At 44.2% G+C, this 25,540-nt stretch overlaps 1 protein-coding gene across 2 annotated transcripts in view; it reads left to right on the top strand.

Annotated features, from left to right (window-relative positions):
- The window catches only part of ZNF385D (zinc finger protein 385D), a 569,376-nt gene extending 544,243 nt beyond the window's left edge, over positions 1–25,133 (top strand). For both annotated transcript variants that reach the window (XM_040433353.1, XM_040433352.1), the window contains 2 exons: positions 13,639–13,740; positions 24,238–25,133. In XM_040433353.1, the coding sequence (XP_040289287.1) occupies positions 13,639–13,740; positions 24,238–24,474 (339 nt within the window). In that variant the 3' untranslated portion in view covers positions 24,475–25,133. The remainder of the gene's footprint in view (positions 1–13,638; positions 13,741–24,237) is intronic.
- The last annotated feature ends 407 nt before the right edge of the window (positions 25,134–25,540 follow it).

Raw genomic sequence — 25,540 nt, 5'->3', positions numbered from 1 at the left:
CCTAGAGGCTCGATCTACCTTCACAAAATGCCGCCGCCCAGCGCGTCCCTCCAGCCCGCCCATCTCCTCCGGAATGCGATCCTCCCTGTGAGCCAGCGGACGAATTCTCGCGCATGCGCCGTGCGCGTCTGTATTCGGCGCATGCACAGTGAATGTCTGACCTTTTCCCTACTCAGACATCTCCACTGCGCCTGCGCCGATGACATCATAGTGCTCCGAGGAACAGGCGCAGTGGAGATGTCTGTGCAGAAAGTGATCAGACATTCACTGCGCATGTGCCGAATACAGACGCGCATGGCGCATGCGCGAGAATTCGTCCGCTGGCTCACAGGGAGGATCGAATTCCGGAGGAGATGGGCAGGCTGGAGGGACGCGCTGGGCGGCGGCATTTTGTAAAGGTAGACCGAGCCTCTAGGTGCTAATGACGCCCCCATAGCACCTAGAGGCTCATTAGCATATCAATATAAGTTCTTTTTTTAGCGAAACGGCTGCACCAAAAGCTATTATATTAGGATTGTTTGGTAGAGTAGACACTAGCGGATCGCTAGTGTCTGAAAGCTAATTATGTGAAAACTAAGTGGTAGAAACCCTTTAAGTGACAAGCTTCGTACCAGTACTAGCCCTGCATAAATGTGTAGAACAGAAGGCGGGCCAGTCCTTGAGCCTGTCGTCTGCCAAAGAGCACGACAGTGCCGACGTATGGAGCTGTAACTATGGTCAAGGACAATATATGTCCTTTATGGCGCACTGGGTAGATGTGGTTCCTGCCCAGCAAAACCAGCAACTTGGCCAGGGGACGCCGCTTACGTCTCCACGTTTTCACGCCTTTGGTCCTGCGACAATGTCCGCCTCTGCCTCCTTATTCTCCACCGTGTCCTCAGTCTCCACTGCAGGGACAATTCACAGTGCCCCACCAGCATACCATATGTGCAGGGCACAGCGGTGTCACGCTGTTCTGCTCCTAGTTTGCCTGGGCGAACTGAGTCACACAGGGGAGAAACTGCACAGTGTCCTTCATCAAGAAATCGAATCCCGGCTTTCTCAACCTTAAACTAAAAATTGGTACCTTGGTGAGCGACAATGGGAAGATCATGGTGTCGGTGATGCATCAAGGAGGAAAGAGCCATGTGCCCAGCATGGCGCACGTGTATAATCTGGTTGTCAATCGTTTCCTGAAGTCTTCCGGCCATCTGCAAAACATCCTAAAAATGGCAAGGAAACTTTGCATGCACTTCAGCCACTCGTACACCGCCAAGCACACCCTCCTTGAGCTGCAGCGGCAGAACGGCATCCCCCAACATAGGCTGATATGCAACATTTATACCCGTTGGAATTCCTCCTTCCATATGTTGGACCGACTATACGAACAAAGAAAGGCCATGAACGATTTATTGTTGATACAGGCGGACAGAGGTACTCCCCTGTGTAACTTCGATGTTAGCCAGTGGCAGCTCCTGCATGGCACCTGCCGTTTGCTCATGCCCTTTGAGGAGGCCTTTTTATTTGTCAGTCGTCAGGACTACAGGATGATCAACGTCATTTCACTGATTAATGTCCTAGAAAAGATGCTGGTAAATCTGGCTGGTCAGGGGTCTGGAGATGTGGCTCCTACATCTCATGGCCACATGAGCCCTGTCGGGGCTAACCTGGAGGAGGAGGAGTAGATTGGAGCACAAGCAATGTGTAGCAAAATGGGTGTCTTTTCTACACAGGTGACAGGAGAGGAGGAGCAGCTGGAGTAGCAAGAGGGAGATGAGGAAGAGGAGGCAGAGGACCCAGACGAACCGTGGCAGTATGCAGTGGAGATGGAGGCAGGGAGTCCCTCCGAGTCACTTGTGCAAATGGCCCAATGCATGCTCAGTTGCTTGCGTAGTGACAGCCGAATTGTCACCATTCGGCAGATTGATGACTAGTGGATCTCCACCATGTTAGACCCTTGCCACCGGTCCAAAATAAGGGCCTGTTTTACATCCACTGAGAGAGAGGACAAACTGAACTACTGTCGTGACATCTTATGTAGTCAGTTGGCCCCTGCCTATCTGCGCCATTGTCCATCCTCTCGCAGGTCTGACCGGGGGGCCCTCTGTGCTCACGTTCCACTGCCATGGCTGCTGTGTCATGGTAGGAGGGTAGGAGAAGTACCAGCTCCATTAGCAGCAACTTCATTCTAGAGCTGCTGATGAGCAGCTTTCTTCACCCTCCTAGTGAATAAACTACTCACCAGCAGCAGCAGCAGCAGCAGCTCGATATGGAGCAGAACATGAACCAGCAGGTGGTGGCATACTTGAACAGCAGCCTGCCACCCCACATTGAAGATCCGCTGGACTACTGAGCAGTCAAACTGGATTAAGGCACTCCTGAGGAAGCCAGCAAGTCTGGCGATACGCATTGGGCTTTTCTTCTGACCGCCACATATACCCCCCATCATGCCATTTTTATGATAAGTATTTGATTCTCATTTATTGTAGATGGATTTCATGCACCTTATATTACTATATGCTGATGGATGTGGGGGTTTATACATGAATTTGTGGTGACTCAGATGGGCATGTGCCGATATACGGCTTACATGGCCCAGACCTGTTGTATACAACGATTTTAATTCTTTTTATGTTGTGTCCGTTGCCTTAATAAATGTGTAATTTTGTAGATGTGCGGCTCCTGTTTCGGTATTCTTTTTCTTCTTTGATACATTGTGCGATATATACCGTGGGCCGGCACTCCCTTTTTTATTCCTGGATGTGCCCCTATCTTCTTTGATTGCACAGTCAAACTGGATTTGTGGCCGCAACTGGCCGAGTTTGCCCTGGAAAAGCTTTCCTTCCCGGCCAGTAGAGTGGCATCAGAGCGGGTGTTTAGTGCGGCAGGGGCCATAGTTACCCCAAGGAGAACATGCCTGTCCACCCAAAATGTGGAACGACTGACCTTTGTCAAGATGAATCAGGCATGGATCAGCCAGTATTTCCACCCACCAATGCCTGATGCATCAGATTAGATTATCCATGCTGCCTCACCCAAACCTCGACAAAAGAGACCGGTTTCTTCTGGCTACTTGCCTCAGCTACTATTCTGATGCTGCCATCCGCCTGATGCCACACATCTGATACCAACTGATCCTTCTTATACCCACCATCATCAGTGGGTACTGTTATTGCCACCCACCTCTCCACTCTGTCACCGGGTCACTCTGTGGTCTCCTGATGCTGCTGCCACTTCACCACTCACATCTCCTCATGCTGCTGTTACCACCTCCACACTATTTCATTGTGCCACTCTGTGGTCTTCTCATGCTGCTGCCAACTTACAACTCTGTCTCTGGGCCACTCTGTGGTCTCCTCATGCTGCTGCCAACTTATAACTCTGTTTGTGGGCCACACTGTGGTCTCCTCATTTTGCTGCTGCCACCTCCACACTCTGTCATTGTGCCACTCTGTGGCCTCCTCATGCTGCTGCTGTTACCACCTCCACACTATGTCACCTTGCCAGTCTGTGGCCTCCTCATGCTGCTGCTGCCACCTCCATACTCTGTCATTGTGCCACTTTGTGGTCTCCTCATGCTGCTGCTAACTCAACACTATGTCACTGGCCAGTCTGTGGCCTCCTCATGCTGCTGCTAACTCAACACTATGTCACTGGGCCAATCTGTGGCTTTATTATGCTGCTGCAACCTCAACACTATGTAAATGGGCCACTCTGTGGTCTACTCATGCTGCTGCTGCTACCACCTCACCACTATGTCATTGTGACACTCTGTGGACTTCCCAAGCTGTTCTCCCACCCTCCCCACTCAATGACTGGGCCACTATTTTGACTTTTTGGCCTGTTTGACATCATGATTTATTTGAACCTTCTTCTGATCTGTCAGAAGGAAGAAAAAATTAGATGCACAACAGATCCTGTCTGTGTAGCATCTGTAAGGCCTATATGGTCCCATCAGAACTAGCTTATGATTTGGTAGCCAAAAGCAGGAGTCGGTACAAAACACAGAAGACATGCAAATATTCCATTCACATGCTATCTCTGTTTTGGATCCACTCCTGTTTTTTGGGGGGGATTTAGCAATACTGATGGATTACTGTCCAAATGCTGACCGAGTGAAGGCGGATGCTCAACAGACAGGATCAATTTTTTGGCTGGTTATTGTTTTGATGGATTAGAGCAGGGGTGGGGAATGTGAAAATGCTTATGACCCCTTCCATTATGGAAGCGGTCATTAGCATACGGGAGGCACAGGAAGGTGAGAACAGCACTGCACTGGCTGTCCTCACCTTCCCTGGTCTTCTTTCAGCCCCACACTGTGTCCTGACACATCCAGCGTCAGGACGCAGTGCACGTAGACGTGCACTATGACCTGACGCTGTGCGGTGTGAGGTGACAATATAGTGCGGCAGGAAGAAGAACAGGGAGGGTAAGTGAATCTGCCAAGAGGCAGCGCCGTACGGAGCTGGAGAGGTAAGTTTATTTGTTTATCTTAAATACAGTATCTGATCTGATGTCTGATTGGGGCTGATCTGAGGCTAAAGGAGGGTGGGGAGGGTCTGATGGGGGTCTGATCTGAGGCTTGGGAGGGTCTGATCTGAGGCTGGGGGTGTCTGATCTGAGGCTGGGGTTTGATAGGGGTCTGATCTGAGACTAGGGGGGCTGATGGGGGCTGATCTGAGGCTGGGGAGGGTCTGATGGTGTCATGGTCTTACCTGCTTGCTGCTCTCCTTCGTTTGACATGTGCTGGCGGCCATCTTGGTTTCTGGGTTTCTTGTAGCCTTCCACCCTGCGGCTCCTCCTTCCCCTGGGAGGAGCTGGATGCCTAGCTCATATATATAGGAGGTCTGTGGCTTCAGTTCCTTGCTTGGTCCTCTTGTGTTCACATGCTTCTAAGACTGCTGCTGCTTCTGGTTCCTGATCCTGGCTTCGTCTGACTACCCTGCTGGTTCCTGATCCTGGCTTCGTCTGACTACCCTGCTGGTTCCTGATCCTGGCTTCGTCTGACTACCCTGCTGGTTCCTGATCCTGGCTTCGTCTGACTACCCTTCTGGTTCCTGACCTCTGGCTTCGCAAAGACTCTGCTCGGTTTCACCATCCGTTTGGACTTTTGCTTTACAGCTTTATTTTCAATAAAGCCTTCTTATTTTCATTTATCTCTTGTTGTACGTCTGGTTCATGGTTCCGTGACATTAGGACCAAGCCATGAATTCTGACGGTACAGGGCCATCCTCGCTACCCACGCTGGTTGCCAGACTTGATCAGCAGGATCACCTGTTGGGTCGGTTCACTGTGGCGTTGCAAACCCTGCTTGAACGCACGGCTCATTTCGCTCCCGTTGCCGATGGGTCGGTTGTCGCTCCTGGGCTCGCTCCTACTGCCGCTCCGGTTGTTGCGCCAGAGTCTACCCCGACACCTGTTGTTGCGCCTGCGGTGTTTCGGGGTATGACCGGTTCTGCCCCTCTTCCACAGCGCTTTGGGGGAGAGCCAACTCAGTGCCGAGGTTTCCTTAACCAGGTGGGCATTTATTTCGAGTTGCTGCCACATGCCTTTCCTACTGAGAGATCAAAGGTGGGCTTCTTGATCTCGCTGCTCTCGGACAAGGCCTTGGCTTGGGCCAGCCCTTTATGGGAGAACAACAATCCGGTGGTTGCCGAGTTTTCCGGTTTTGTTGCTTCTCTTCGGAAGGTATTCGATGTGCCGGCTCGTGCTGCCTCTGCTGCGAAGCTCCTTATGTCCATCAGACAGGGTTCACGATCCGTAGCTGAATACGCCATTGAGTTTCGTACCCTGGCAGCAGAGGTGGGCTGGAATAATGAGGCTCTGGTCGCTGCTTTCTCTCATGGTCTCTCGGATGCCTTGAAGGATGAGGTTGCAGCTAAGGACCTACCAGTTGAGCTCGAGTCTCTTATTTCTTTCCTGATTTTGATTGACACCAGACTCAGGGAGAGACCTTCCTTTAAGGAGAACCTGCGGAGGTCTTCTAACAGATTGGTGCCTACGTTTGCTGTCCCACCCGTGCCTCCCTCTCCTCCCACGCCTCCTGGGGATGACTTGTCTGGGGGTGAACCCATGCAGCTGGGGTTTGCTCGCCTGTCCGAGGGGGAGAGGGCACTCCGGAGACGCGAGGGCCGATGCATGTACTGTGGTCTCGGTGGGCATTTTCGGTTGGCATGTCCGAACCGTCCGGGAAACGCTCGTACCCTGAGATCCTGTCGGGGGCAGATCTTGGGTGGAGTCTCCTCGTCCCCGGTTTCCCGTGTTGACAAACCACTGATCACTGTTGTCCTCTCCTGGGTCGGGGGCTCGGTGACGACCCAGGCGTTGGTGGACTCTGGTGCTGGTGGTTTGTTCATTGATAGTGTGTTCGCTGCCGCCAATTCCATTCCTCTGCAGGCTCGAGGTTCCCCACTGGCTCTTGAGGCGATAGACGGCAGACCCCTTCTGCCGCCACACGTGACTCATGAGACCCTTCCAGTGGGGATAGCCATTGGTGCCGTTCACAGAGAGTCGGTCTGCCTCCAGGTTATTTCGTCTCCACACTACTCGGTGGTCTTGGGGTACCCCTGGCTCCAGAAGCATAATCCGACTTTTGATTGGAGATCGGTCGAGATCCTCTCGTGGTCACCGCAGTGTGGGGCTAGTTGCATCCATGGGTCTGTCAAGTTGCTGTGTACTTCCTCGGACTCTCTGTTACCTCCTGAATACGAGGAGTACCGGGATGTATTCGATAAGGTGCGCGCGGTTGCCCTACCTCCGCACCGCCCATACGATTGTGCCATAGAGTTACAATCTGGTGCCGTTCCTCCTCGTGGCAAAGTCTATCCACTGTCGGTAGCGGAGAATGAGGCCATGGAGGAGTACGTGAGGGAGGCGCTTTCACGCGGACACATTCGCAAATCTTCGTCCCCGGCAGGGGCTGGATTTTTCTTTGTGAAAAAGAAGGGCGGTGAGTTGAGGCCTTGCATCGATTACAGGGGTCTCAATCGCATCACGATCAAGAACGCTTACCCGATACCCTTGATTTCCGAGCTGTTCGATCGCCTTAAAGGGGCCACGGTCTTTACCAAACTCGACCTGAGGGCGGCATATAACCTGGTAAGGATCAAGGCGGGCGATGAGTGGAAGACCGCGTTTAACACCAGGACCGGTCATTACGAATCCTTGGTTATGCCCTTTGGGTTGTGCAATGCGCCCGCAGTCTTTCAGGAATTCATCAACGATGTTTTCCGTGACCTGTTGCAGCAGTGTGTGGTAGTCTATTTGGATGACATCTTGGTATATTCTGAATCCATGGAGGCCCACATTCTGGATGTCAGACGAGTGTTGCAACGGTTACGAGAGAACAAGCTGTTCGGTAAGCTTGAGAAATGCGAATTTCACCGATCCCAGGTAACCTTCTTAGGTTACATCATTTCCGCTGAGGGGTTCTCCATGGATCCTGAGAAGGTTTCGGCTGTCTTACAGTGGCCCCAGCCCAGTGGTCTTCGTTCCCTGCAGCGCTTTTTGGGCTTCGCCAATTATTATCGGAAGTTCATCAGGGACTTTTCCATGCTGGCCAAGCCTCTCACGGATCTGACCAGGAAGGGCAGTAATTCCCAGGTCTGGCCGCTCGAGGCCATCCGAGCTTTTGAGGCCCTAAAGTCCGCCTTTGTGTCGGCTCCGATTCTGTCGCATCCCAACCCTGGGTTGCCCTTTGTCCTCGAGGTGGACGCGTCTGAGACGGGAGTAGGCGCCCTTCTGTCTCAGCGTAGAACACCAGAGGGTCCTCTGCTTCCTTGTGGGTTTTACTCCCGGAAACTGTCTTCCGCGGAGTGCAACTATCAGATTGGTGACAGGGAGTTATTGGCCATCGTGCAGGCCCTCAAAGAATGGAGGCACTTGCTCGAGGGTTCGGTGGTTCCGGTTCTCATCCTGACGGACCACAAGAATCTGACCTACCTTTCTGAGGCCAAGAGATTGACACCACGTCAGGCCAGATGGGCTCTGTTCTTGTCACGTTTTAATTACGTGGTCTCCTACCTACCCGGTTCCAAGAACATCAGGGCGGATGCCTTATCACGGCAGTACTCCGAGCTGTCCAGGGAGGAGTCGATTCCGACTTCGGTCATACCTCCGAATCAGATCCTGGCCGCCATTCGCACCAGCCTGACCTCTCCCCTGGGTGAGCAGATTTTGGCGGCTCAATCTGGTGCTCCCTCTGGGAGACCCAACGGCAGATGTTTTGTGCCTGAGGAGTTGCGCACTCGGTTGTTGCGAACCTACCATAACTCCAAGACCGCGGGGCATCCTGGAAAGAATCAGCTGTCCTGGGCTGTTTCACGTCTGTTCTGGTGGCCTTCCCTACGTTCCGACATCGCCGCATATGTAGCGGCATGCTCCGTTTGTGCCCAGAGTAAGTCCCCTCGGCACCTTCCGTTGGGCCTTCTGCAACCCATAGCCACCGGGGAGCGCCCATGGTCACACCTGGGGATGGATTTCATTGTGGACCTCCCTGCATCCCGAGGCCATACGGTCATTCTCATGATTGTGGATCGGTTTTCCAAAATGTGCCACTGTGTTCCTCTCAAGAAGTTACCCTCTGCACAAGAGTTGGCCACGATTTTTGCCAGGGAGGTCTTCCGGTTGCACGGTTTGCCTAAGGAGATTGTGTCGGATCGGGGGAGTCAGTTTGTGTCCAGGTTCTGGCGCGCCTTTTGCTCCCAGTTGGGGATTCATCTCTCCTTCTCCTCGGCCTACCACCCTCAGTCCAATGGGGCCGCAGAACGATCCAATCAGGCCTTGGAGCAATTCCTTCGTTGCTATGTCTCCGATCACCAAGACAATTGGGTTGACCTCCTGCCTTGGGCTGAGTTTGCCAGGAACACGGCGGTGAACTCTTCCTCTGGGACGTCTCCCTTCATGGCCAATTATGGGTTCCAACCTGCCGTGTTACCGGAGGTATTCTCTCCCCAGGATATTCCGGCTGTGGAGGATCACCTTTCCGTCCTACGTGCTTCTTGGGTACAGATCCAGAAGTCCCTTGAGGTCTCTGCGCAGTGCCAGAGACTCCAGGCTGATCGCAGACGAGCGCCTGCTCCTTCCTACCAGGTCGGAGACCGTGTATGGTTGTCCACCCGCAACCTCAACCTTCGAGTGCCCACTCCCAAGCTGGCGCCTCGCTTTGTTGGTCCCTTCCGAGTGCTTCGCAGGGTAAACCCGGTAGCCTATGCCCTTGCGCTTCCTCCTGGCATGCGGATCTCCAACGTGTTTCATGTCTCCCTGTTGAAGCCACTGGTGTGTAATCGTTTCACTTCCTCGGTTCCTCAGCCTCGTCCGGTCCAAGTGGGCAATCGTGAGGAATATGAGGTTAGCAATATCCTGGACTCACGCCTGGTCCGCGGTCGGTTGCAGTTTTTGGTCCATTGGCGTGGTTATGGTCCAGAGGAGCGTTCCTGGGTTCCCTCCGCAGATGTCCATGCTCCTGCCTTGCTCCGAGCCTTCCACGCACGCTTCCCTCAGAAACCGTTTTGTGCTCCGCGGAGGAGGGGCCCTTGAGGGGGAGGTACTGTCATGGTCTTACCTGCTTGCTGCTCTCCTTCGTTTGACATGTGCTGGCGGCCATCTTGGTTTCTGGGTTTCTTGTAGCCTTCCACCCTGCGGCTCCTCCTTCCCCTGGGAGGAGCTGGATGCCTAGCTCATATATATAGGAGGTCTGTGGCTTCAGTTCCTTGCTTGGTCCTCTTGTGTTCACATGCTTCTAAGACTGCTGCTGCTTCTGGTTCCTGATCCTGGCTTCGTCTGACTACCCTGCTGGTTCCTGATCCTGGCTTCGTCTGACTACCCTGCTGGTTCCTGATCCTGGCTTCGTCTGACTACCCTGCTGGTTCCTGATCCTGGCTTCGTCTGACTACCCTTCTGGTTCCTGACCTCTGGCTTCGCAAAGACTCTGCTCGGTTTCACCATCCGTTTGGACTTTTGCTTTACAGCTTTATTTTCAATAAAGCCTTCTTATTTTCATTTATCTCTTGTTGTACGTCTGGTTCATGGTTCCGTGACAGATGGGGGCTGATCTGAGGCTAGGGAGGGTATTATGAAGGTCTGATCTGAGGCTGGGGGGTCTTATAGGGGCTGATCTGACCCTGGGGGGTCTGATGGGGGCTGATCTGAGGCTGGGCGTCTGATCCGGGTCTGGTCTGAGGCTGGGGGTCTGATGGGACTCTGATCTGAAGCTAGGAAGGGTCTGATTGGGGTCTAATCTGAGGCTTAGAGGTCTGATGGGAGTCTGATCTGAGGCTGATGTAGGCCTGGGGGGTCTGATAGGAGGCTGATTTCAGGCTGATGGAGGTGGGGGCAGATATTTTGCTGAGAAAGGGACAAAGGCAGGGACAGTTGCGAAGAAAGAGGCAGGGAGAGTGAAAGCTGGGTGAACCCCTCTCTGGACCCCCTGGGTTTAGCTTCCTGCCATTAATGTCAAATAAGTAACATTCTGAACTTAAAAATTAGACTGCTATGTGTGGTCAATATGGCGCCTGTATTGTATGTAATATACTGTATATATATAGTGCAGGCGCTATTTTGTGCTGCAAAAATACAGCCCTCTAGATTATTTTAATTGAAGTGCAATTTCTGTAACTTATCCCTAAGTCAATTATATGTTTGACCAAATACAGCAGTAAAAAATTTTTATTGAGAATTTTGTATGGCCCCCGAATGATGTTACAAATATCCAAATGGCCCTTGGCAGCAAAATGGTTCCCCACTGCTGGATTAGAGGAAGGGCAAAATAATCAGTGACATCAACACAAACTTACTGCTGAAACCCTCTCCACTCTGTCAGGGGAACTCTACTTGTATAAGCATTTAATAGAACAGGTTCTGTAGATATCTATGTGGAATCAGCTGACTAACGTTATAAAAGTAATGCGCTCTTTCATGCTACAGTAGGATCTTGGGCCAATGCACGGTTATTTATACCTGGCGCTATCATCGACCTGTATGGCTGAGTTCACACTTGAGTTATTTGGTCAGTTTTGGCCACGTAACTGGCCAAATAAGTGAAGTGTGCAGTGATTCTAAGAGCAACGTTTATCATGTGTGTTTCATACTGACTCACAGTATTGTTTCACTACCATAGCAGACTCCCTATGCGTGTTACTGCAAGGCACAGTGTTCTACACCACTATGCAGGCTCTCTGCAGCCAGGAAATTGCTGTTTTTTAACACAATTTGCCACTAATAAATTTGGATCTAAACAAATCTTGTCGGAAAATGTGGTCAAGCGGCCGAATCAAATTTTTGACAAATTCACTCATCTCTAATCCTGAAGTACAATATTGGAATTTTTATAAGAAAAATAATGCGAGAAATTTATCTTGCCCTGTACTTCAGAATTCTAGCTTCAAAACGTTGTAAAATAGACCTTTTATACTTACTTGTGCAATAATGTTGGGAATTTTTCCATTATTACACCAATCACTCTAGTTTTAAAAGATAGATGGGAAAGTGGGTGAGGTTAGCTATGTTAATTATTTACACTGTAGTATTTCAAGACAAATGTGTTAGGTTTAAAGATGTGCGAAATTTAACAAAAGCAGGCAATATTTTAAAATAATTTGGCACAAGGTACTTCAATGCAGATACAAGCAAAACTGATTTTAAATATTATAATTATGATAAATTCCCCCCTCTGTGTAGATTAGCTAGTGTAAACTGGTAACTTTGTTCCAGCATGCTGAAAAGTGCACCAACATACTCTATAGGAATAATAATCTGCAAACAACTGAATGTGACTTCCGTAGATCAGAAGATCTGATTTGGGATTGTTTTTTAGCTAAGGGAACTTTTAATACTGAAGAAAATGCCTTAGAAATTTTATTAACACCAAGAAACACTTTCAGCAGAAAGTAATCATAGAATGAATTCAGAGATTTGTGATTGATGTCAGCTTTGTAGATTGTGGGAAAAGTTCATGGATCAAGCTGTGTTTTAAGAAACAAGTGAGAAGGAAAAGAGAGGGGACAAGTGCTGTCAATCCCCGCGTACAACAGCTGCAAATACTGTTATCTTATAAGATGCAGCACATCAAAAGGAAAAGAGTAGACCGTAGTGTGCCTCTAGGGAAAATATATCTCTCCCTCAGACAATTCCTTTTAAAATATTAATGATTATATACTATGCTTCTGAAAGGAGTTTAATATTAATAATTATTATATTAAGTTGCAGCTTCCGATATTGACAGCTTGAAACAATTCCAAATAGTTAATAGTGTAAATTTATTAAGAAAAATAAATTTAATGAATAGATGAACGCAGGGCTATTGTGTGGCATAAATGAAGCTACCGGTATTTCATTCTATGATTAATATCTATCCAATCTATATCTATATATTAGCTGCATATATGTGTGTGTTTATTGGATTTGCTCCAAGAGTGCCCAGGAGAACATTCCATGCCCTTATTTTTTCCACAGAAATCTCTAGTAGCCCTATATACCCCAGCAGTTACACACTTTCCCCCATACACACTGTTAACTGTCCCCCATAACTTGACCTCTGGTGGTCATAGCACATCGATACTCAATGCCTGGATTAGCAGAGTGGCACAGACAGGAGCAGCTATATGTGGACCTCCCCGTACACTGTTCGCTACAGCCCCGCTGCTACAATTACAAATAATCCATATTCTGTAGACCACTAAGAAGTCAGCGATATGTGAATATAGTGAATTTAAAGCATATTAGAAATCTGGACTTTGTCATTATTTACTTTTCCCATTCTCATTTTATATTGGCGCTTCATGTATAGTCACAAATAAATTAATATTAATGAATCTTGTTTTTACTTTGTCTTTTCCTTTTCCTTTTAAATGTATTAATGCATTTTAAAGTAATGATTTAAACATCAAAGTATCAATTATATCTATCTGTGTCACAAGAAGGTACAGTAACAAACATTTGAAATAAAAGTAAACAATAATACTAAACATAAATTGATGAATTATGTGAAGTATTTTTTGCACAAGTCAGTGTTGATGTCATTAGGGCCAACGTTATCAACTCACCTATGATATTTGATACATTTAGGGTATATTTGTGTCTAAGGGCTCATGCACATGAACGTGCAGTGTTTAGTGGTCCGCAAATTGCGGATCTGCAAAACACTGATGCCGTCCGTGTGCCTTCCGCAATTTGTGGAACGGAACCGGCGGTCCGTTATAGAAATGCCTATTCTTCTCTGCAAAATAGACAAGAATAGGACATGATCTATCATTTTTGCGGGATCGGGGAACGTATCAACCAATGCAGACAGCACACGGAGTGCTGTTCTCATCGTTTGCGGCCCCATTGAAGTGAAAATGCAGCTTGGATGCGGAACCAAACCAAGTTCTCTGTCTTGAGATGCTACTTTACTTTCTACACTGTGTTTCAGACTTGTGAAATGTCTCAGTTGGTAAGTCTGGCTTAAAGCAGTTCAACGGGGAACCACACCCACTTTCTCACCATCTAGAGTACAGTAAAAAGACTTATATTGAGACTTTTTGATACCAGAATTCTGGAATGCAAGGCTTAATAAATTCCCTTCCTATATAACAAAATTGTATTAAAAAATATATGGTAACATGTTTACAGGTGTTGTGATGGTATTTCAAACAGTCTCTTTTTTCGCTTTATTTGTTATAGCACATAAGTAGTCGAAGGCACAAAGACAAAGCAGCTGGAAAACCACCCAAACCTAAATATAGCCCTTACAATAAAGTCCAGAAAACAGCCTCTCCACTTGGGGTAAGTTGAAAACAAAACTACACGTGGCCTAAACAGGAAAATGATATACATTGGAAAGTTTATTAAAGCCCTACATATATGTGGTAGATAAACATATAAATTATGCATAAATCAAATGTAAGAATTTCCCCTAAAAATTAGAATTTTGACAAAATTTTAACTTTTGGGCTTTGTCCCTTATGAATCAGGTAGCCACCATTTTACAGTTCAGAAGACAGAGAAAAAGGCATCTGCCGCCAAAAATGGATAATCTTTGGACTCTGTATTTTTGAACAGACTGTTTGTTACTTCTGGCTACCATCCGTTTGCCTATAGCCATATTTGTCACTGTCACTTTGACATTACTAATGCAGTCTTGGTGTTAAAGATTTGGAAACAGTATTAGGAGACCTCAGAGTGTAATACACAACTTTAACAAATTTATCCGGACTGAATCAAATTTGACAGTAAATTTATCTCTACTGTACCTATATATTATGTGATTGGTACTTATGAGTTATTAAATTGAGTTCACAATAATGTGATTCTCAGCTTATGTATACTATTAGTATAAGTCCAAGTATGTAATCATTAAAATGATGTAATTATATGTAATTGCACAAACAAAAACAAAAAAATTTTAACATTGAACTTTGCTACAAGATCATACAAAGATAGGTCATTCCAGTCTAGGCAGTGATCTGTCATAAATTAGATACAGCGGTATTGTGGAAAGTCCACCTGCACTATGATGGTGCCACTGACAGTGGTACTGGTTGATCTATCAAGGAGCAAAGATGCTGGACCAATTGGTCTCCTTGCTGACATCACATGCTTCCTCAGGGGGGATTTAAACAGGCAGCTGCTGACCACAGTTATCTGTGTTTAGTCTTACTGCCTCACAAGCTTCATTGTACTAGTTCTCAGTAATTCTGGATTACTGACCCTTTGCTACTTTTTGACCTTGGTTTTGATACTGACACAATCTGATATGCTCTCCTGTTTTTGACCTTTCTCTGATGCTAACTCTGTGTTTTTTCTATTGTGTCTGTCTGTGCCTTGCGTGGTTGGTCTGTCTGACTCCCTTTAACTACGCCCTCTTCACTCTGTCAGAACAGGAAACATTGATAAGTTGGAGTAAAAGTGAATTGGTTGGCCCTCCTGGCTGTTGTGGATGGTGCTCAGTGGTAAATGCTTTTGCAAAATCAAATAGAGTAAACCAAGGACCTCAAATTGAAGTTTGCAGCAGTTTTTTTTATTATTTCTTATTCCATCCAAAAATTAACAGGGAGCCACTGGCCAACGTTTCGGTCTATCCTAGACCTTGTTCACGGCCATAATGTCAGGCTGCCTAGATTTTCATGGAGGATAGCAAATCTTGGCAGCCTGACATTATGGCTATGAAAAAGGTCTAGGATAGACCGAAACTTTAGCCAATGGCTCTGTGTTAATTTTTGGATGGAATAAGAAATAATAAAAAAATATTCTCACTACTGCAAACTACAATTTGAGTGCCGTGGTTTACTCTATTTGATTGAGAAGTTGGAGGATGCCATTTAGGGCAGATCATCCAAATAGGTAGGGACAGTGGTGTGGGTGATTCAGGGCTACATTGTTCCTTACCTTTCATGGCACAGAAGATATACAATATTACCTAAATTTTAATATAGACCATGCTGTAAAAACCTCCCACTTATAGTAAAATTATCATTGCTAGAGATGAGTGAAAATATTCTAAACTAATCCAAAAATTTAGGTAAATTATTATGAATTTTGGGCAATTCAGCTAAAAAGACAGGAAAGATGAAGGAGTATCATAAGACCCCAGACAGTGTGCATGTATATGAAGGTATACACACAGGCAGACATTTACTGCCCAAACCTTTTTTTAAAACATAAAAAATCCTACAGTGCCGTTTTTTTTTTCCAAAAAGGCTGTTTGTTACCACTATTAGCCATGCATTAACCGATAGCCATGTATCTTGTCACTGCTGTCTCTTCAAGACCTTAAAGACCTTGAAATGAGCTGCATACAATACTGGGAGACCAAAAAGTCATCCAGAAATTTTCTGGGCAATTGGAGCACTTTCAATTTAGGTTGAATTTAATTTGACCCAAATCAAATTGCCCAACTGATTCGATCAAATAGAATTTTAAAAAGTTCGCTCATCATCACTGGTCATTGCACATTCAACAAACTTTGCATAAATCAACAGTACAGGTAAATAAAAAAATAAAATAAAAATCTTGTAATATATCACATTACTTACAGCTATTACTCATGTACACATATATGGCAGCTTATTCTAAAAAGTTATCTGAAAGTGTACTGTAGATATGCTTTGCAGACTATGCCCTACTGCCATTCATGGAATACAAGAGTTCTGTGGCTTTGAAAGGAAGAAGAATAAGCTTATGAAATATAATGCATTGCATATTGATCAGTTTCAGCTCACATTTGTTTTAATAATATTTTTTTTATTTTTTTTTATGAACTAACAATTGTAGACCATCTTTCTTAGAACTCTGCATATTTAGACACAGTCCAATGAGTGCTGACAGTGCCAGACTATGTAGAGTCACCTTAATTTCACAACTGGAATAGTAACACCAAGTTGTCAATTTATTCATGAATATTTAGGAGACCTGAAAAAATGCCCCAGAATTGTAATTTCATGGGGAATCAAAGTATATGGTAAGACAGAAATGTCTGGAGTAGTGACAGGTCCTCAGTTTAGTTGTATGCAAAGTTTAAAGAGTAACTAAACTTGTATTCATCAGGAGCATGTGAGCGTCTGACGCTAGGCTCCGCCCCCCATCCCCCTGCTCACTCGCCCGCCTGCACGCCTGCCGTCACTGCAATGTGTCTGCTGGGGACGCCGATGCCGATACCCTGGTGGTGAGTTTGCCAGTGTGGAGGAGCGGAGGGATCCAGTGTTGTTTTGGCCCTGGAGTTGACGTGAGTCTGGGAGCCGGGGGTCCAGTGTCCGGAGAGGGCAGGCAAGCAAGCGCCGACCTGTGAAGTTGCTCCCCCCGTGCGGCCCGACGTGGGAGTGGGAGTCAAGATTGCTGAGGGAGGCCATCGCCAGCGAGCGGCGACTCAGAGGAGAGGAGTTTTGCTTGCCAGGTGGGACTTTATGTCACAATAGAGAAGCCGTGTTAAAGCCGCAGGGGAAGGAAAGGAGAGGGGTTGGAAGTTGGAAAGCTGGAGAGTGGAAATTGGAGGCTGTGTGGACACTCTGCAGCATTTGATATATTTCTGGGAACTGATTGTCCCTTGTTGAAGGAAAGTGAGAGAAGAGGCAAAGGAGGAAGAAAAGGGGGGGTTAAGATATACAGACGGCTGTGGAGTATTGTATACAGTGACTGTTTCATATATACCTATATCGTATAATCCTGACCCTGACCCTAACCCTCTTTGGAACTCCACTCGCTGGACTAATCTCTTCTAACCCCCTGGATTAACCATGGACTAACCATTCCTAAGCTAACCCCATCCTTTAAAGGTATTATGCTGGCACCTCTCCTGCTGGTTTAATTATCGTGAACCTACGGTTTTTCCATCTCTCCCTTCTCGACCAAACACACTCAGACTAAGAAATGGCTCTTGGAGGTGTCTTATTCTATTATCTGTGGACAGCAGGAAACTCACTAACCGTTCGCTAACTGGATTCTTTTTTTTCTCTCACTAACATTTTTTGTTCCAGATAATTTCTTTTTTTCTTTCCCCAATAATAATAATATTCGGGACTAAGGCGAAGCTCACGGCTCTGTTTAACTGGACTATTCTTCGAAAATACACTAACGTATTGCAAACTGAATTTGATGATATCCGGCTTAATGTTTAGTGTTGATCACGAATATTTGAATTGCAAATTTTAATTGCGAATATCGGCACTTTGAGAATTTGCGAATATTTAGAATATCGCTAAATATATTCGTAATCGCGAATATTCGATTTTTTTTAAATACCAGTTCATGTGAATATTTTAGGCGAATTTTCGCAATCAAGAAAATATTGCCTGGAGATTCGTGAATTCTCGAATATATGGCGAACATTCGCCCAAATATTCGCGAAATATTGCGAATTTAAATATTGCCCCTGCCGCTCATCACTATTAATGTTGGTGACTGAGACAATTGTAGTTCTGAGATAATTGCTGGGTAATAGTCGCAATAGCTAAGGATCGAGATACAATACTGTCTGATGCCAGAACCTCTGAAAAATATCAGATACATGGTGAAAGGATAAGACTTTTTCCAGATTACTCAGCAGATACTAACGCACGTAGGAAGGAATTTATAGGCAAGAATCAGTCGCTAATTTGATTAAATTGGAATGGGTGTCCAAGAGATATAGTGAGAAAGCAGAAAAAATTGATAAAATATGGAAAAATTGATTGAACCAGGGTCTGATTTATGTGGGTTTTTTTTGTTAGTTTTTTCCCTCTTCTCCAAAGGGTGGGGGGTGGGTATTTGGGGTAAAATGTTATTATATTACTGATTTATGTATTACTGATCCTTGGATTTTTCTGATTTTGTATATGTTTCTTATATAACTGAAATAAAAAAAAAGAATAAAAAAATTTTTATTCAACTTGTTTTATTTTTTTAAAGCTCCAAATGTCCTAATTTTTTTTCTGATATACTTTTTAAATAATTTTTCTAATATATTTTATTAACAGATTTTGCCTTTTTACAAAAGAAATTGACAAAGTCCTGATTTCTACCGCACTTTAAATTCACTTTAGTCACACATCCCTGACTTCTTAGCGGTGTATGGAGTTTGAATTCCTTGCACTGTAGCACTGGGGCCTGCAGAGAATGGTGTACGGGCAGGAGCACTGGGCCTGTCAAAATGCTGGCAATGTACATCAGTACACTGCAAAGATGTTCTATACCAGGATTAGCTAAGCAAAGTGGGCATAGGCAGGAGTGTGTGCTCCTGCCTGAACACTGTTCTCTGTGGCCTTATTGCTAAAATGAATTCAATCCATACTCTGTACACTGCTGATAAGTTAGCGATGTACGAATATATTGACTTTAAAGTGCGGTAGAAATCAGGACTTTAGGCATAAATTTATTTAGTAAAAAGACAAAATCTGCTAATGAAGTAACAAAAAAAAAGATTTTTGGGCATTTGAGGCATTTAAAAAAAAAAGTTTAATAAAATTTTAGTTACTCCTTAAATGTTATATATGATAAACTAATGTGTTACATTTCCCATGGCAGCTAGTCAGATTCCAGGTCTCATTTTCCAAAGGTCCTTTTAAAAAGAAAAGAGGTATCTTTTAACTATGGGCAACTCCCCAACTTTTCCATTGCATTTGTTTTGAAAAATCTTCATTACTAAATACATAGTGTAGCACAAAACATGTCAAACTTGATACATCTGTCATCAGCAAACTTTGGTTACTGTTAAAGTATTTAAAAAACATGGCTGCCTTTTACTAGCTACAAATAAATAGAAAGAAAAAGGCAGGAAGTTAAACAAATCCTCAGGGGATCAGTGGAATCCCTTAAAGAGAGTGTGTAACCTTTGGGCGCCAGCAGTGATGGATGAGGAAAAAAGGATGGCAATCAAGATAGAATATAGGTGTAGGATACTAACTACAACATCACATCTGTCCATAGGTTGTGTCTAGTATTGCCGCTTAACACTATTGAAGTGAATGGGGTTAAGCTGCAATACAGCAAACAACCTGTGGACCTACTAATCCCACTGTAAGTTTAGGAATGTTTTATATCTCACCTGGTGACCTGAATCTGCTAAGCCACTAGTCAAGGTGAGCAGGTCTGCACAGACAGGCGGTACTGGTGCAGCAGGTCAGGAGCACAGATGCAGCACAGATGGAGATGTAGCATATCCGCATGTGTATCTGAACAGTAGATGTAGTAGCGGCTGTAGAGCTGTAGATGTATCTGGATGATGCTGAGATGTGTATGTGCAGCGATGAAGCTTTAACACACTTGATGTAGTAGAGTAGTAGCAGTTGTTGGGGCCATGTAGTAGAGTTGAATGTAGTAGGGGTGTATTAGTGGAAAGCCAGTTGTAGCAAAGTGGTAGCAGTGGAAAGTTCAGTGAAGCAGAGTTGTAGCAGTGATAGAGGGGGGGGGGATAAATGAACTAACAAATGAATGAACAGGAAGGACGCCAAGTAACTTGAATAACCAGGCAGTGTACCACTGTCAGAAGCAATTGGACACATGAGAAGCAGGGCCAAGCCAAGGAGGGGGCGGCACAGTTGGGGGTATGCCCCCACATAATCTGAAACTTCCAATCAGTTCTATCAGTGTCAGACTGTGCAGGAACACACCCTTTATTGGAAACACCCAATTGTACCTTTATTGCAAACTGATGACATTTCATTCATGAACTTATAATAGTAATAAAAAAGAAACGGCAAAACAGAGTATTTTAAATAAATTCTCTAAAATTATTAACTGGGAACTGCAAGTAGTTACTAAAATAGATTTATCAGCAGAGGTGACAGGTTCTCTTTAAAGGGACACTGACAGGCCGTTAGAGCATATAAAGTGACATATCTTCTTCTATTGGTCTTAATATGCTTAATTAAACTATACCATTATCACCCCTGGCTGCCTTTCCTTCACTTATAAAAAGTGTTTTTATCAATATGCAAATTACCTTACTTTGTGCCCAAGGGGCTGTCCCCAACTGCCATCTCCTAGTGCCACCCAGCTCATTAGTATTCACTGCACTGGATGGCTTTTTTTCTCCCGACGCAGTGAAATTCCGCACATGCCCAGTACTACGGTATCTTCCTGGCATCAGACTCATCTTGTCGCTCCATGACTGCACTGGATAATGTCCCCTGCACCCTCCAGCTCCAGTAGAAGATAGTACTGGGCAAGCGCGGGATTTCACTGCGTCGGGAGAAAAAGAAGCCGCCCAGTGCAGTGAATACTAGTGAGCGGGGCGGCACTAGGAGACGGCAGTTGGGGCGTGGCTGGGCACACAACTGAATGAGGAACAGCCCCTTGGGCACAAAGTAAGGTAATTTGCATATTGATAAAAACACTTTTTATAAGTAAAGGAAAGGCAGCGAGGGGTGATAATGGTATCGTTTAATTAATCATATTAAGACCAATAGAAGAATATATGTCACTTTATATGCTTTATATATAACGGCCTGTCAGTGTCCCTTTAAGTATATTAAATCATCATTCATACACTTTAAATGGGTTATTCACTTCTTTCATAATGCTGTCCTATTGTTAGGTCATCAGTTGCTGAATGGAGCACCACCACCACCCCTGCCGATTGGTGTTTAGTTGTAGGTCAGTGCTGGAACTACACAGCTCCATCCATTGTGCAGTGGGCAGAGCTTGTAATTGCGGCGCTGCTCCCGTTCACTTCAGTGGGATTAGCACTGTAGTAACCAGTGCCGTACACTAGACAATGCACGGAGCTGTGTAGTTACAGTGCTAACCTCCACCACCAGAGCAACTCTGAAATCGCTGATCAGCGGTGTCCAAGGTGTTGGATAATTGTTGATCAGATATTGATGGCCTATTCTGAGGATAAGCCATCAATATGAAAGAAATAGACAATCCATTAATACACAGTATCTTTACTGGGAATAAATTCATACAGTGTCCATCTTTACTTCAATTAAATTACAACATAATCCAAGCAAGTATTGCCGAACACATTTCCACTTAGTTTCGTACAGCGTCTTTGATAAACCACACTTGAGTTTCTGTAATTGTTTGCAAGCTTGTTTTTTTTTTTCTTGAAATTAGCAACTCCTTTGATAGAAATTATCTTTAAAGAACATCTTTTCAATGTTCTCTATCATTCCATGAAAGTAACTACAGCTATTAAAACATGCTGCATACAAGAATGGATTTTTGTCCTCCAGGGTGTTTCACTGTCAAATTGAGATAAGCTCTCTGTAAAACCATTTTCGCTTATCTAATTACAGCATGCCGGCTGAAAAATAATAATATATACATATATTTATATACATTATTATGTAACATATCCATTTGTTACTAAAAATGTACATTCATATTTCAATTAAGGCATACTTATTATTTTATAAACTTTACCATAACCAGGGAATTTCCAGTTGAAGTTTTCTTTTATTGGCACTTTTTTTTGGGTGTTTTCTCTTCACTTTCTCAAATTCTTTTCTCCATAATGCTGCTCCTCATTTGCCTTTTAGGGTACGGCTAGACGACGACATTTCATGTAATGTATTTCATTGGTCTTGCAATGAGTCATTTGACATGCTGCGACAGTGGATTTTTTTTTTTTTCCCCTGTCACATCGCAATATTTCCCATACAACACTACACTACAACACCATTAAATACATTATATGAAATATCGTCATGTAGCCATAGCTTTTGTGACTTTTCTGCGACAAGTAGCTGTACCCTAACATGGTTTGCTAATCTTAGAGAACATATAAAATGTATCAAAGCCTTGTTCTGTACAGCACCTAAGCTAACTTGTAATGATAGTGAACTAATCATAATGTAATGTACTGCGATGTAACTTGCCCTAAAACATGACGCATCAATGACACTCTTTGTCTGACTTTGAGGAATATTTCTCTGACTTGTAGAAATACTCCCGTACCAGCACTAAGGCTGGGTCCACACCTGAGCGTATTCGATAAGCGCTGTTTACAGGCGTTTTTATCAGGCATTTTTAAGGCGTATTTTGGGGCGTTTTTGTATTTTGGAAACGCGCGTCGTACGCGCGTTCTTGCTATTGGCCACAGAGGCGTACAATGAAAAACAGAGGTGTTACGCGCGACAATACGCCCCAAAGAAGCTCCTGTACTTTTGGGGCGTAGGGCGTTTTACAGTGCGTTCATACGTGCTGTAAAACGCTCAGGTGAGAACCATGCCCATAGGGAAACATTGGTTTTTGCCTGTTGAGCGTTTTACAGCGCGTAGGAACGCGCTGTAAAACGCTCAGGTGTGAACCTAGCCTAAAGGTTGTCTTGCTTAAAATCGGATTCTACCACTGATCATTTGTCGGTAATTTGAAAAGTCATCCTGTGTAAAGAGACCATTACTGAGCAACGATGGGCTCTAGTAATCTCGCAAAGAGGGTTATGTCTATTATGTCTCTACAATGCACATATTTACCTTTTTTTTGCATTTGATACTTTCTGGCAGTTTTCATGTACTATAGAGAAGCCTACCAGAAATATACAAGGAAGAATACCATATTTACAGCATGCTGCATATTGAATAACACTACTGACCTAAAAGACACAAAAAGCCAAAATATTAGAAACCAAAGACACATTTGGGGAGATTTATCAAACTGGTGTAAAGTAGAACTGGCTTAGTTGCCCAGATTTCACCTTTCATTTTGTCATAGCTCCTTTGGAAAATGAAAGGTGGAATCTGATTGGTTGCTATGGGCAACTAAGCCAGTTCTACTTTACACCAGTTTGATAAATGACCCCATTGTTTGTAATGTGCATTATATTTAATTTATATACTTTTGCGCAACATCTGGATAAAGCATTTGAATCAATAAAAAAATAAAAGTACATGCTCAGGAAAAACACCATGACAAATGTTACCTGTAAAAAATGCCGGAATAATCAGTTGCTTTTTTTTGCAATTGCTTTTTTGCTCCTTTTTTGTAGCACTTTTTTTCTGGCATTTTCTGTACAGTGTTTGTGTAGAACGTGCTGTCAAAACACCAGAAAAAATGGTATACGGAACCATTCATTTCAATGGTTCCGCCAAAAAAAGGAATGTACTCCGTATGCATTCCGTTTCCGTATTTCCGTTATTCCGTTCCGTTTTAACATAGAACATGTCCTATTATTGCCCGCAAATCACGTTCCGTGGCTCCATTCAAGTCAATGGGTCCGCAAAAAAAATGGAACACATACGGAAATGCATCCGTATGTCTTCCGTTTCCGTTCCGTTTTTTGCTGAACCATCTATTGAAAATGTTATGCCCAGCCCAATTGTATCTATGTAATTACTGTATAATGTATATGCCATACGGAAAAACAGAACGGAAAAACAGAACAGAAACGGAAACACCACGGAAGCAAAAAACGGAACAACGGATCCGTGAAAAACAGACTGCAAAACACTGAAAAAGCCATACGGTCGTGTGCAATAGGCCTTATACTGCCTGATAAGCCTGGGGCCAAGTAGCCTGAGGCATACGGGGATGGCAGGAAAAGTAGCCATTGGCTCCTGTGAACTGCTGCCCCGCTCAGAGGCAGATCAGTGACTGTCTGAGGTGAGATGTTCATCTTGCCTCATGGCAGAAACGGCCCTGGGTATTAGTCAAGTATATAACACCAAGCCTAGAAAAAAAAACAGTCATAAGATATTTTAGGTGTCGCTATATTTCTTCTACGAATAAAAGCTATTTAGATAAATAGTTTTGGTATAATATTTCTGATTTCAATTATGAAACACTTAAAAAGTCATAGGACATATTTTTATTAAAGCATCTATTGTATACTAAACTGTTAAACTGTATATCCATTTCTTTCCACAGATAAAAGTAGCTTTTTCTAAACAACGTCTAAAGTCATTAACTGCACGGATATTTCCAAATCCTCTGGCAGCAGCAGCAGCAGCAGCTGCCGCAGTTGCTGTGAATTCACCCTTCAATCTCCGTACTACGCCAGCAGCTACGCTATTTCAGACTTCAGCACTTCCTTCAGCACTTCTGCGGCCAGCTCCAGGACCAATACGGACCACCCACACACCTGTTTTGTTTGCTCCTTATTGATCTTCAAGCAGGGATAAGTTGTACTGCAATAATTTTTTTTCTGAAACAAAATTAAAAAATAAATAAAAAACACAGAACAAAAGAACTATGCAGTGTTTATTTTTAGTTTAGAAGAAAAATAAGCCAGAATTTTTCTTAGTTGAAACTGCTGGAGAGAAGCAAGAAAAGGTCATATTTTCTTAAAAAAGAGCATTAATTAATGTAAATTTATTCTGTTGTATAATTTTATTGCTAAAAGAAAGCACATATGACTGACTATATATGGGAAGGATTGGTCTTTACAACTCATAACTATGGGATTTTTGGAGCTTTTTTAGCTCATAAGGGTTTTGAGGTTAGGCAGATGTCTCACTGTTAATCAATGTTGGTAAAACATCTGTCCATTAATGGTCATCCTATACCTTTCCTGCCTCACCACAGGGATGAGATCTTTTATCTGTAAAAATTATTCAGATGTTTAAAAGCAAAGAGACACAAAAGGAAAATACTTGCTGCTCAGTACAATATCACAATATGTTAGTACAGCTAGGATCACCAAGGGTCCCCATCATTTTAGATGTTTTTGTACTTCAAATTACATAAGAATATCTCCAGCATTTTAGAAAATGGATCCCATATTTGTAAAGTTTATTAAGTGCATTTGAAATATCCAGTGGATATATGAGACATCTTTATGTAGAAAGTTTTGTATGGGTTTGTTCAGACTACAATTTAACCTCACCATTCTCGAAAGTAGTGTTGTTGGAAGTGGCATACATCCAATACAATGCCCAGCTAAAAAATGTATGCAGGTCTGAGATTTTAAGCAAGAAATATTACTCTGAAAGGCATATGAGCAAAGTAGGCAACCGATGGTAAGGAGTTCAGTTGGTCAAAAGTATTTATGACATTTTTGTAGACGTAGGAATAACTTAACACGACATGTTTGCTGAAAGATTTTAAACTCACCTTGAGAGACATTGTCAGAAACATTATGAGGGCATACAGAAGTGACCTACCATATTATTTGGTTAATTAACTGTTTGATAATTGAGGGATTTGAGAACTGAAGTTTTCAGCCGACTAT

The sequence above is a fragment of the Bufo bufo genome, chromosome 5 (assembly GCF_905171765.1).
Source record: "Bufo bufo chromosome 5, aBufBuf1.1, whole genome shotgun sequence".
Lineage (NCBI taxonomy): Eukaryota > Metazoa > Chordata > Amphibia > Anura > Bufonidae > Bufo > Bufo bufo.
The sequence above is the reverse complement of the archived record's forward strand: the minus strand, read 5'-3'. Positions and strand labels throughout refer to the sequence as shown.